General features: G+C 40.5%; 1 protein-coding gene across 1 annotated transcript in view; it reads left to right on the plus strand.

The window, feature by feature from the left end:
• Positions 1-2,779: 2,779 nt before the first annotated feature.
• Positions 2,780-14,567, plus strand: part of dyl (transmembrane protein dusky-like) — a 15,296-nt gene continuing 3,508 nt past the window's right edge. The window contains exons 1-4 of the mRNA XM_018031062.2: positions 2,780-3,069; positions 4,192-4,264; positions 13,189-13,970; positions 14,126-14,435. Coding sequence (XP_017886551.1) covers positions 4,199-4,264; positions 13,189-13,970; positions 14,126-14,435 — 1,158 coding nt within the window. The 5' untranslated portion in view covers positions 2,780-3,069; positions 4,192-4,198. The remainder of the gene's footprint in view (positions 3,070-4,191; positions 4,265-13,188; positions 13,971-14,125; positions 14,436-14,567) is intronic.

Genomic DNA, 14,567 nt, shown 5'->3' on the forward strand with positions numbered 1-14,567 from the left:
CATTTACATTTACAATTCTTTAATTATTATTAATAGCGCACTTATGTTCAGGTAATAATGCGGAACGGATTTAGATTGACACGCTTGTCCGTGTTTGCAAAATCGAGAACAGAAGAGAGTCCGCGGAGAAACAGGTGGACCTGTCCCGTGACTAATCAGATTAACATTCAGGAATAGAATTCTAGAATACAGCCTATTTAGATCCACGATTTTCGATCGGCTATAACTGTGCCGAGCCGAAAGATTCATTTTTGGGGCCGCTTTCACCTAATAAGCCATCTTTCTACCGGATCCTATTGGATCTTGACCTGCATCTGGTTATTTATGTTATGTGGTCGTCAAATGTATTCACATCGTTGTGGTTTGGAGGTTTTATGGTACGTTATGTAAGTAAATTCTTCATGGAGAAAATATTTGTGGACAGTTTTTAATTTGAAAATGGCAAAAATCTTAGATATTACATGATCTTTTGGTTAAAATTTTTTATTGTAAAGTGTCATTGCTCTAAAACTGTCGTCCTCTATTTCTCTGAAAGATTCCATCAGTTCTTTCACTTATTACTTAAAGCTCATTAGAATGTTGGTTGCATTACGTTCACTCGCACTTTCACGTACTTACTATCTGCCGTTCAGTGTTATCCCTACGCATAACGACTACCATAAACCACTTCCGGATGGTCGAGTTAGCATCATGCGGGTGAGAAATCTGGGTCGACCTGTCGTCGGTTGCTTTTCTAGTCTCGTCCTTATCGTCCGCGATGTTATGCAAATTCAGGTCTGCCCCGCGATTTCGGGAAGTGAAAACGAAAGTATCCTAACGCGCGTTAAGGGTAACGTTTTGTTCTTCAGGCTCTATGATTCATGTTGACTGGAAAGAAGTTTCACGTACAACTTTTCATCAATTCATTGAGTAATTACTTTTCTCTGTCATCTGTTTTTGTCAATCAGCGGAGGGAATGAATACCTGGAATTGAATTTCTTAATAATACCTAGCATACATTTGGAAGACATTGAAATGTCATTAACATGTCAATCAACAATGAAAAGAAACACTGTTTTAAGTAATCTTGCAAGAATGAGCACAACGTTATTTGCTTCTTTCGATGATCTTGAATTTCCACGTCGACATTAATACACTGATACACGGGTATTGAAGCGTGACGTACCACGAACATACGTACGTACGTACGAATGCGAATTATCGACTTCCACGATCTCTCGCGAAAGTGGAGCGTTTTAAAACACACGCGATATACGTCCTCCGATATGTACCAATTAATACATACACGATAATTATGCAAATTATCTATTCGTGGGCTCTTGTAGCAAATGAAACTGGAAATCTTGTTATATTTTCGAAACTTATTTGCACCTATCATCTGGAGCAGCAGCTGCGTTTTGTTTCATTCAAGACGATAACGCATTCTGAATTTCTTCTTTAATATTTTGCTTACTATTTTCACTACCGGCGTCATAAATTTATTATTCTCGTATTTTCAGAATCGAACGTTTCACTGACGTTTAATTAGAGCGGAATTAAATTGAATTTCACGTTTGGGAAATACAGTTCGCGCAACGTACGCGATTCGTTTTGGAGGAAAATAATGCACGCTCCCATTTTGAATACCTTTTCTCTCCACGATTTATTGAAATCGAACCTAGTTCCAACATCTTTGTCCGTACTGTTGAAACATCTCCAGTGTAATTTATTCGCCGGCGGGGAACCGGGAACGTTGCACAGAAACGGCGCGGCGTTTCCCGTGATGTTATTCGAGTCACGATCGGCATCCGTTTCACCTATGTGACAGACAACCGAAATAATATTTTTCAGAGATTTTCCTCCTCTCGGTTTTCGTCCGGCGCGGCGCCGCAGCTGCCGGCGGGATATTGTCACGGACACTGGCTTGCCCGTGTCGTTCATTGTTTTGTTACGTGTTTCTGCTACCGTAAATGAGTTTCCTCGCAAAAATGTCGTTTCGTCTGCGCGATACCAATTCAGATTCCATACGTCTATTCAATAGATCGTAAAAACGCTTGGAAGTTTCGCCAAAAGACGATTTCTTCTGTCGTTCCAATTGTTTTCAGTCTTATTTTCAATTGCTTCAAATATTCTAAATTAGTAGAAAAGATTCTACACAGGAATTTTGATTACTTTTTATACACTCCTGTTCGAAGAATACACACCGTGTACGTCTCATTATGTATTTAGCTTTCTCCCGAAATTGAATTTTACAAAAAGAACTCGACTCATGCCGGTCCCAATTCACTTGCCCAATCGTTTCGGCTTATTTACAATATCCACGACACGGTATTCGGTGTTAAGAAAGAGCTCGTCAAACGTCTTATCCGGGGAATAACAACGAGCACCGAAATCTCTCCTCCCCGTTCCCGATTTAATGACTCTCGCGCCTCGCTCCGGGAATCTTTCACCTGTGCTCGAGCAGCATCGTGCTCCCCGGCGTGTGCAGATAAAACCGTAAAGCGAGAAAAGGAGAGGGTGCAGCGACCGTGCGCGAAACGGAGCAAGAAAGAAGAGGAAGAAGGAAAGGAACGGAGAAAGAGGGAACGGAAAACGGTGGCAGAGAGCGGCGCGGCGTGGTAAACGTTGGTGGGGGCAGCGGCGAGCACGGTGGGCCTGTTTGGGACTTACGCAGAAGGCGGAAGGAGTCCGTAGAAGGGGTGATCGTACGGCACGAATGATCGAGATCGTCAGTAGGTCACTGGGACGTGGCTCGTGGCCGAGACGAGCGTGGCTCGCACCTTCAGTCAGTCCCCGTCGGCCAAGGTGACCACCTCTGGGCCCGCCGAGTCGCGTCAGACGGATACGCAGCCCGCTTTCTTTTTTTTTTCCTTCTCTTCTCTACGGGAAGCACGCTCACGCTCGGGCCCGATGACGTACAACTGACCGGCGCGAGTTCACTTCGTTCGGGGTTCGTTTTCCGTGTGACCATACGCGTGCTTGAAAACGGGGGGTGCGAAAGAAATAGGGATCAAGACGACCGAAAACGTGAGAATCAGAAGAATCGTCGAGACGATAGTTTCTGTGGAAGAAACGAGGAATTCGTGAGAGGTGCTTCCATCAATCATCCGTTTTTACATTATTCTTTATGCTTTCCCGAGAAACTATTCTTTTAAAGGAATATGAGCTGTGTAGTCGATAGAGATGTTAAAGAAAAAATTTTGACCGTCAGTAGGGGATACGTACATTCTTGGTACTTATCTTGATCTATGATTTGAATAAACATTAATGATGTATGTATTAATAAAAATATATTAGCAATAGTTTACATATGGATAAATGGTGATACATACATAAATCCTGGTATTAATTATGCATTGCAATTCCCCTATACTATTCTTAATATAATATATGCAATGTATCGTTTATTCACGCTCAAGTGGTTCCTTTGCAACCTTACTATATTCCGTCCGTCAATATGGACGATACTCTTTTAACGTTTCGGTTCTCTTTGCTCCAAAGTTTTTGTGAATCTCGATCGCACGAATTTAATACGTTTCCCCTCTTTGATCGCCCTTCCCACTCAAAGTACAAGTTTTCCAGTGTACCGCCTTTGAACTCGTCTTTTTGTCCCAATATTGCGCGATTTAATTTTTCTCCTCTATTTTTTCTCTCTCTGTCACTCTGCTTTTTAAACTTCGTTTCCTCGACAATTCCGGACGGATATCCCCTCTTCAGCCTGAGACTTTGAATCTCGCCGAATTGAATTTTTCCTAGCCACGGGGAGAAACGAGGGGCCAGTGTGTCCGAACTTTTTCTTTGATTGTAGCGTCATACCCTTCAAGCTTTTAATTAAGAAGTTCGACTTTCCGGTGGTGTGGTTTAGATGCTCATTGCGTAACATCCTTTGTAAAAGTCCGGACAGTAAATGTGCCACTTGTTCACCCAACTGACGATAAACGCCACGAATCTCTTTTATCCGGTATATTTCCGATCCATTCCGTTCGCCCGCGTTCCAATTTGTGCTATTTGGGTGGCGGTAATGCTACCCTCGCGAAAGAACCAGACCGAACTGCACGTACAGTGAATACTAATCGTCTGGTGAAATATCGCGTGACCCATATAAAATCAAGACGATGCACCGATGACGGAGATCGGTCGGTGAAAAATCGGCCATCCAATTGTGGGAAAGTATACATAGCGAATTTGTTTTTTTTTTGCTTTTAATTACAGAGAGGACATGGAGAGGACGTGGCGGAGTATACGGAAGACAACTTTAATCTTGTTGCTGCCTTTGCTTTTAGCCGTGAGTAAAATTTACGATTGCTTAAGAGATTAAACGATAGAACGTCGCGTAATTTGTCTTCTCTCTCTTAAGTGGGCTAAACGAGCAACAAGCATGCAACGATTTTTTTCACGTGTATGATTAGAAATGCAACAACGCGCCTTAGAAATCCAATTAACGCGTCATAAATGCAAATAATTGGGATTTCGTATGCCACGCAACTGAAGAAAAAATCGGAGCGTATTATTTTGTGAGATCGAGGATTAAACTTTAATTGAAGAAGAATTACGGGTATCAGCGTGTCTAATTTTCAGTTGTTTAACGACGAACTTTGTGATTTGGATTTTCAAATACAAATCAAAAGTTAAAGTGAAATGTTATGTAAAATTTAACGAAGTGTCACTTTCGCTTTTTCTTTGGACATTATCTAATTAAATTATACTTATTAGTAGCAAGTTCTCCCAATTATCAAAACTAATTCGGAATTCTAACAACGGGCCGCTCGTTTACTGTAAGTACAGGTTCGCAGCCAGGCAAATCAGTGATTCGTGATTGGTAGTATCACATTATAGGGTTCGATTCATCGTTAAATGAGCGTGGAGATTACAGCTTGCGGGTTAGTGACTGTTCTCCTCGTTTAAAGTGACAGACCACTCGTATGGCAACCGTTATTCCGCGCTGCGTAAAACAGGTGAATCTATTTATGCACCTGCCTGTGTTCTTTCTGACTCATTGTCGAGTAGAGCACACGCGAACTGTTTTGTTTCCTTGTACGTACATACGTATCATCATCGTCGGGGTCGTGATTGAATGTACCCAGTTAGAAATGGGAGAAAAGATTGAAAACTTGTGCATAAGAATAGTATTTATAAAATTTTTAGGTGAAAACTCAGTGTAGGGAACGTTCCAATGTGTGACAAGATTATAATAATCATATTGATGTCGAAACTTGATTTTTTTCTAGTACGGATTAGTATTTCCAATCTTCGGTAGATTCTCTGCGAACGATAGATTTTTTTAGTAGGTCACATCTGATTTGAAATGCAAATGACTGATTTTTACGCCAAAGTCTTTAACTGTACTTTCTAATCTGTGCAGCATATTTCGGAAAGGATTTTAAGTATGTAGCTTCGAATACAATTATTACTTTAACCACATAAATGCCATAAAAATCAGTCATTCATTGCAAGCAATATAATTCATGTAATTCTATGTGTATAACAGATCTTAAATTTATTTGCGAAAACAAAAGTAATATTCTAATCAATTGAAATTAAAACCAAATATTCTGTACGCTTTTGAAATCATCAGAATCACCTTCTGACGTATCCAAGATAGGATCGATCGTCCCGTTAAAAATTTGTATATTCCGTTAAAAAATGCCGAGTGCCTGTCGATGATGGAACGGGAGGGTAAAGGGGATAGTCGTGTTTTCATTGATGCCTAAACGATCGTCGTGTTGGACCGCTATTCGCGGAACGCACGTGCTGGCCGAGAAGAAACAACGCGCGACGTTAATGCTTAAGGCGAATCAACGTAGCCGCCGGCCCTCCATGTGCTACATATTGTCGTCTGTTGTGTTGCTGATCGGTTCAGAGTAAACGCCTGAACGAAACGGTTACCACCCTGGGCAATCTCGAAGCAGGGTACCGGAGCGTACACGCGTCGTTTCACTTCTAATAGGAATTGTATCAGTCTTTCACCGACTTCTTTAAAGTCAATTTTACAATAAATACTAAATTACTACAAATTTATTTATATTTTGCTTCCACGAAGAATTAAATTACAGTAAATATATATATATGTAATAGTTCAAGACTACATTTCACTCAATTATTAAATTTCCTGAAAGTAACTTTTAATGGAGAAAGGAGATTCAGTGCGTAGTGGTCAGACGTAATATTTTTACACATGCTCTTGGACATATTTTCCTTTTGTATCGTTTCCCTTTAGGTCTTCTTTAATATCCATTTGATACGAACATATTGATACCTTTTATATAGACCTCGGAAGTCAAATATATAGATAAGAAAATAAGGAAATCAAATAAATGATTTTAATCAATTTCACATTTGTTAAAATCGAGAATGATACGAAAATTAATATTGAACCTAGGTTCCATCGTTATTAATATATGTGCAATCAATATTCCATAGGCGATGCGTATTTTTCTCTTTATACCAAGCGCGAAAAATCGTGAAATATTGAATAAAACTCATACCTACACATTGCAACAACAGCAATGTTACACTATGCGCACTGTAACGTGATTAATAAATTTTTATTACTATTTTCGCACATGCATATGGATATACAGATATAAAATAAATAACGATCAATTTGCTTGAATTCTGGTCCTGTTGTTGTCAATTTTTTAAAATTTACTATAATAAAATAAAATACGCTGTTGGTATCAATTTTAATACATTTTATATCGAAGCTTCTTTTTGTTATTTATAAGGACTTTGGAGATAAATTAAAATAAAAAATATGCTTCTCAATTTTGTTTCTCGCAATCAGGTTCAATCTTCTACTCGTTTCCTGCGATAAGTAGTGAATGAAAACGTTGCAATAGGTAGCATACTGTAACTACTTACATACATACACGGTGTACCTGTGAGCATCGCCGCGACGCCGTGTATAAGTCGGTGTTAACGTTAACTATACTTACAGCCGAGCAGCCGAAGCGAAGATAGTAGGTCATCGCGCCGGACGCGTTGCCCTCTTTCGAACCGTGTACTCTCTAGACACGACGACGGTGCTCTTTCTTCCTTTCTCGTTCATCACCGTGTATCCCTCTATCTCTGTCCATCTCCCCTGTCAGGAGGAACGAGACGATATATAGCGGGTCAGACTCTAGTCGAGTTCCACCCGAGAATTGACTTTTTTTCCATCGGCAGCTTTCTTTCCTGAGAAAAGTCTCGTTCTGTCCTTCGTGCCTGGTCTCGTCTCGTCTCGCCTTGTCTTGTCGTGATACAGGTCTTCTTTCAAGATCTTTCAATCTTCGAACTCAATAGTTCATTGTCTTTCTTGAACCCAGAGTTATAGAATGGAGCAAATCCTTAACTAAAGTAAATCAAGCGAACGAAGTAAAGAATCCCAATCCTTAAATGTATCAGTAAGCAGGAAAATGTGTGATATAAAATTCGTGGTGTGCCACTCTCGTACTTTGCTCAATGATAATACAGCCCTTCGCTAATTGCAAGACGTGGGTAGCATGCCTGATGACCTGACCGGTCCTATACGAAACTAACCTATCCCACTAATTCATCGTAGAAACGGTGAGATCCCGGTTTCTGGAAATTAGCAGCCGCGGTTCACCCAACTGGCATTCATCTTACGTTCTAACGTGTTTAATTGCATTCCTTGCCGGTAGCTCGTGCCGCGATAACTGCGGAAATTATGACTGGGGGCTTAACTCCGTTTAGAAATGAAACATAGGATAGTCCATCCTTATTTTTCTGCTAATGAGATTAGATGAGAAATCGACGTTCACAAGGAACAAATTTAAAGATTCTCATGTATAAATCATATTAAAATGATAAAGTAACTTAAATTAAATATTTCCTATATTCCACGATACACATAATTTTAATAACAATATAATTAGTTAATATTTTGTTGTCCTTCAGTAACAAACTCTAGAACGCAATAAATTAATATTCAAGTAGGAAGAAAATACTATTATCCCTCTTGAGCATTTTATGTTACCGCAATTGAAGGATAATAAAAACTCGTGATTTACAGTCAATTTTCATAATCGTTGACACACCGCCATTGACAGAGATTAATGAATAGGAGAGGAGCACCTGTTCTTGCGGCTGTTCGAAACGTGCAATCTTGCCGGCGGCCGCGAGCTTTTCACTACTGCTCCACCGACCCGCCCACTCTATCTTGTAATTCGAGATCTGTCGCGTGATTCTTGCAGCTCATCGCCTTAAACAATTTAATGCCACTATTACTTGATCATGAGGTGTTAATCTAACAATAAGTTCACGTTTCGTTTAGACCAATCGTATCAATTTTCATCCTTATTTGAACATATTTTAAAATACGTACATCCTAATTAATATTTACTGGCAACTTTTAGTGTTCCTTTTTATTACAAAATATTAGAGTAAATTAAGTTCCAGACTTTGACAAAATCATATAATTATGTGATTTAAAGGTAATTTCAAAATCGTTTGGTAAAAATTCATTCTTATTGTCGATACATTGTAAAATTCAAACGAGTTTCAATTCTTTTTAAGTATAATGAATAAATGCAAATTTGTCTTAAAAAGCGGAAGTGTATTCGTCCGAAAATTCGTTCACGAAACAATTCGTATGAACGTTGGAGTAGAAGATGTTGCGGCACAGAGTGAAGGCGTTTATGCACTTAATGCGGCGTCGTTTCGCATAGCAGTACCGGCGTGCAGTGTTCTTCTTTAATTAAAATCCCACCCTGCGAGTTTCCATCAACAAAAGAGCGTGCATACGCTCGCCACGGTTCTCAACCTGATTCTCACGGTTAGGGCTAAGCGTCTTCATTCTAATCCTGTCTCTGTAATTGGATCGCCTTTGTTTTTCCGGCACACTTAATTTCGACTAGAAGAAAACCGAGCTGAAATATCGAATTTTTTATTTACCAGTAAGTAACATATTTCACTCGGACACGGACTTAGGTTCGCTTGATTACGTTTGGGAAGAATTCGTCACATAATATATGCACGCAGTACGTGATTATATTACGATACTATGGTAATTGGAATTTTTCTCAAATGTGATGATAATTAACTCTTACATAAGGAACAATAGGTATTTATTAGTGTGCTGTTGATGCGTTTATTAGCATAATTTTTGATCCGGTATTAACATGAATTTTTGTGGCACGCAATTATTTTCTATTTTTATTCTCTACGGCATTCAATGCATTAGGTTTTCAATCGATCTTGTTGACAGTGCCAGGAAATTACATCATAGGTAGAGTTACAACCTGTTCCGGTACCAACATTGAACAAAAGTGAAACAACACCGACATGGTTATTGAGAAACAGAATGGGTTCGTTAAAAAAAAAAAAATGAAAAGTATAGGAATTATTTACGAAATCGGTCGAGTTTCACTTGAGTTTAGAAAGCAACACGGTTCCACCGATTCTGCGGGTCCACGTGTTTCCGGCGTGCATCAAAAATAAGATAGCTGATTTTACGAAGAGAAACCGCGACGCGACGCCTCGTAATATCGGCCGTCTCTTTCTCTGTATATGGTGGCGAAAAAGTAGGCCGGGTCAGTCAGTTCGAAACACGACTCGAGTCGACGGTACCTACATGTCGCGTAAACTTCGATAACACGACTATCGCGAGCTCGTCTTCAGGAAATCAGATGGTGTGGTGAAAATTCCCTGACAGTTGATTATATCAATCTAGGAACACGCGTTTTTCTACGATAACCATGTTTCATATACGTCTATACTGTATCGTAACTTCAATTCAAGAAGCCTAAATGTATTTCTTTATGCACGACATTTAAAAAAAGTACAAAACTGTGACAAAATGGAATTATCAGGATCTTTGAAAATGCAAATTAGAACACATTTATTTTACCAGAAATCAACATCTTTACTATAACAAAAAATTACATGCAATCGTCAGATACGAAATCAGCTAAACAAATTTAAATAGAGATGCAAGTACATCAGTGTACATTGTAAAGTAGTTCTAATTAAATACGGGCGGAATCGATGGCTCGGCCAATTAGTGAGCACGTTTCGTCATTAGTGTTCAGCGAAAGTGTGCTGCCCGATACGAAACCCATGGCCTTTCCCGGTGGATGACAATTGAAAAAGTGAAATCAGTCTCGACCTTTCTATGGCTACCGTACTTCCTTCGTGCCACGAAGGAGATTCTCGTGTCTGGCTTCTTCCATTAGCGAAACGTATCGAATGCGCGCCGCTGTGCGTGGAAAGTGACCTGTCGTGCAGACACTCCGTAAAGCAGTCTTATGAATCCCACACGAATTTTTTAATCAGCAGATGATTCATTTTCTACTCTCGCTTTTTATCTCACGTTACTACTCCTCTATTCCTTAATCGTGTATTCTCTCAGTAACGTTCAATGCTATTCTATATTATAATAATTGAAACAAATTCTAAAAGTCTTGCACATAGTCACGCATACATGCATAAACAGTGGCAATTCTTTCCAACTTCTACAAGGAAGTAAAGCTTGCGTAAAAATTCGTGTCAGAGAAACGGAATCGGGCAATCTACTTCGTCGTTTTCGAAATATCTAGAAATAGTGGGACACGTTCAGTTTGCAGCTGACGACGAGTCCAACCGACAATGAACAGGCCGCATCAGATCGGATAGATCAGACGATTTCGTTTCACGCGTCGACCGGTTTCGCGATACTTTTCTATTCAGAAAGTCTTTAGAGCAGATCGGGTGCAGGTGCAAGTAGAACAAGAAAGCGGACAGGTATGCGTACGGCGACCCGCCTATCGGTCAGGCGCGAACTACGCGTTTCCTGTTGATCGCGAATCGCTTTTTTCCCGGTTTATCGCTTCTATACGATTACTCATTGTCCACAGGTTAATTTACATCGCCTATCGTTTGCTCCATCCTTTCCATGTCGGTTTAAACAATCGATGTTATACTTTTCTTCATAGAATGTAAATGTAAAAATTCTTCAACGACGAGTTTCATTATACGTGTAACTTGTGAGTCTTCACTTTCTATAAAATGATAGTCTCATTCCCAGAATCGATTGAATATAATAATTGAATAAGTGGAACGTCTCACGGGATTTAAGACGTCTGTGCTAATTGTATTTAATAAATATTTGTACATGCATTTAAAACGCGTTGTTGTAACACATTCATGTTTCTTGATTGGATGAGCTACATCAATTTAGTTTCATTGCACGCGATCAGTCATTGCCCTATCGTGGTTGATTTGTGGTTGAAAAGGAATGGGTACGTGGAATCGTTCGTGATCGTGAATCGTTTGTCGCGTTATCATGTAATTCATGGCCTTTCTTGTATAACAGCAACGACGGTGACATAAAGTAGCCGGTGGAAAAAGTCGCTCGGTTTCGTAATTCTTTTGTAACAGGAATTCCTGTAACTTCAGGAACCAGAATCATAGTTGTACAGTTACTCTTGTCCGTGACTATACACAATGCTTTTTCGTGATTCTTTTTCTAACGTTCCTAAGTACGAAGGGAGCTCCGACAGTTGCATAAAAAGCGGTTCAATCACAGCAATTGAATTATGAAACAGTGAATAAATTACAAAATTGATTATATTTTTTTATTTTGATAAACGAATCTGAAACAAATACGATTACATCGAGTTTCATCGTGAAATATAATTTTATTCATTTGCACAAATCAATATGATCACATCGTTGTTGCGATTCATACTTTGTCACCGAGCCGCGGATGGAACTTGCGACTTTTGAAGTGCGAAATTGTACAAGCTGATTGCGGCGCGTAACACGGTCCCACCTGTGCATATGTCAATCGCGTTAACCTGGAATGTAAAATCCGTGGGCGTTGGTCAGAAACTCTCTCCATCCTCGTACGTGCGCGCGCGTAATCGATTTGAATCGAAGAACGCGAACTGTATAACAGAACGGCATTGTATTCGACTGCTTTCAAATTCAGTCACTTAGTCGTATTAATTCGAATTCTGACCTATGTAATTGATGTCACTATGTGTCGGCTTCGATGCGTGACTGACATTCGCTAAACTCCACCACTTGGACTACAATCAGTTATATAATGCAAATGATAGACCAAATTTTATTTTTAGTATCTCGAGTAATTTTTACGGTAGTATTGAGCTGTTCGTCTTATTATATGTTGCTTCGTATTATCATACGATGTATTTTATATAACAACGATTTTTTGAACATTTTCGGTAATCGATCAAGATAAATCTGTTAAATCTTAATGATCTTCAAGGTCGGCCCGTGCCCGACGATTCGCGGCACAGTTCCTTGGAATCTCGAGCACCGCGGCGTGGTATTCGATTGGCATTCCATGAAAGGTTGCAACGGCGAGCGACGCTCGTGGAATCCCTAATGTGACTCGATTCTTTCCCAACGTGGCCGGTGGAACGAGCCGGAGGTGCTCGAATCGAGCTCATTGTCATTCATTGTAATTCCAGAAGGGCCGGCGGCGTTTCGACGACGCTCGTAGATGTCGCAAAACAAAAGAAAAAGAAACGGCGAGGAAGAGGAGACGGATAAGCGGCGAGATATGCCGCAAAGTGTTCTCCATTTTCCGGTTACGGGTCTATATTTTTGGTTAGCCACGCCGTTATGAGTTACGGCAAACGGGGTTTCGAAACGCAGCCGGTTATATTGCCTTTCCGTATACGTGCAGGGCCTTGAAAAGGGCACTCGTTCGTCATGGGACGCGTCATTCATTTCCGTTAAGAGTTATCTGGTCGGTTACCGAGGTATTCCTTTTATTTTTACCCGCTTTCGACATATCTCGTCTGTGGTACGTGCTACCACATTCCTATCGCGATGGAAAGGATTTAATTATATATACAGATTCCAATTAAATAAATCATTAAAAGCTCGTCACTTTTAAGGGATCAGCGAATCTGCTTTGTCTGACAATTACAATCTCATACCATTGTTCCGGATTTTTAAAAATTAAATTAAACTGTAAGGTATATACACACAAGGAAAATGAATTACTTCCATTTGCAGCATTGTTTAATTAATTACCTATGATAAACTCAGCAATGTAAATACATATCGTACAAGATGATTAATACTATTCATGATTGTAATTTAATAATAATTTAAATGATTAAATGTAAATAGTCAAACTGTCACGTTGGCTGCGAATATTAATATAATAACAGCGTTTAATGTCGTACGAAAATTACAATAAAATTTTAATGGTTAACCGTTTACAGAAGTTAATGAGATCTTGCATTTCTGTTTCAGAGGGTAAACTGCGAAGCTCCACTGGTGGACAGCAGTGCGTTGCCTTTGGAACACAGATCGGTTTATGGACCACCGGCACAATATGGTCCTCCGGCAACGCACGGCGCTGAGGAGAATTGGCCGCTGGCGTCGCCGGACACGCCTCAGATTAAGCACTTGCAGGTGCAATGCGAGAAGACGCACATGCGGGTGAACATCGAGTTCGACAGGCCGTTCTACGGTATGATCTTCAGCAAAGGTTTTTACTCGGACCCGCACTGCGTCCACTTGAAACCCGGCACGGGTCATCTGAGCGCGACCTTCGAGATCTTCCTGAACTCTTGCGGCATGAGCTCCTCGGCGAACCACAACGTGGCGGCTTACGGAGCACCGACACCGTCCGGCAGCTACGTGGAGAACACCATAATCGTGCAGTACGATCCGTACGTGCAGGAGGTCTGGGATCAGGCGAGGAAACTGCGATGCACTTGGTACGACTTTTACGAGAAGGCGGTGACGTTCAGACCGTTCCAAGTGGACATGCTGCACGCCGTTACCGCGAATTTCCTCGGCGACAATCTCCAATGCTGGATGCAGATACAGGTCGGGAAGGGACCGTGGGCAAGCGAAGTGTCCGGTATAGTAAAGATCGGACAGACCATGACGATGGTGTTGGCTATCAAAGACGATGAGAACAAGTTTGATATGCTGGTGAGAAACTGCGTCGCGCACGATGGAAAGAGGGCACCCATTCAGCTGGTCGACCAGTACGGTTGCGTCGTCAGGCCGAAGATTATGTCCAGGTAAGCAACATTAATTTTCGTTATAAATTTATTTTTAATTATTGTTCTTAAGAATTATTATCTCATAAATTATAACATTGTACCAACATTTGTTAACTTTTATTCAGATACTTCGACAATTACATTAATCTGAATTTTCTTTGTTCATGCGTTAGGTTCCAGAAGATAAAGAACTTTGGCCCAAGTGCATCCGTTGTCAGCTTCGCCTACTTCCAAGCGTTTAAGTTCCCCGATAGTATGAACGTTCACTTCCAATGCGTGATCCAAGTTTGTCGTTACAACTGTCCGGAACCGAAATGCGGCCATCCTGGACTTGAATACGGCGCCCCAGCCACGGGTCTTACTCAAGAGTATGGTACACCGGTTCACCAAAGCCTTGGTCCCGAGTACGGAGCACCGCCTGTACCTGAATACGGTGTACCACCTGGGTTCGCTGATCCCCGACATCCCAGCGGACCTGCCGGTGCATACAGGTAAAGACACGAAATTCATAACAGAATAAAAAAATAAATTAATTTAATTATTCAATTATGGATCGAATTATTAAAATTAGTGACTCTTTCAATTAATATAAAATCGATAATTATTTATTGATTC

Source organism: Ceratina calcarata, unplaced genomic scaffold, assembly GCF_001652005.2.
Source record: "Ceratina calcarata isolate Rehan_Ccalc_2016 unplaced genomic scaffold, ASM165200v1 scaffold546.2, whole genome shotgun sequence".
Classification (NCBI taxonomy): Eukaryota; Metazoa; Arthropoda; class Insecta; order Hymenoptera; family Apidae; genus Ceratina; species Ceratina calcarata.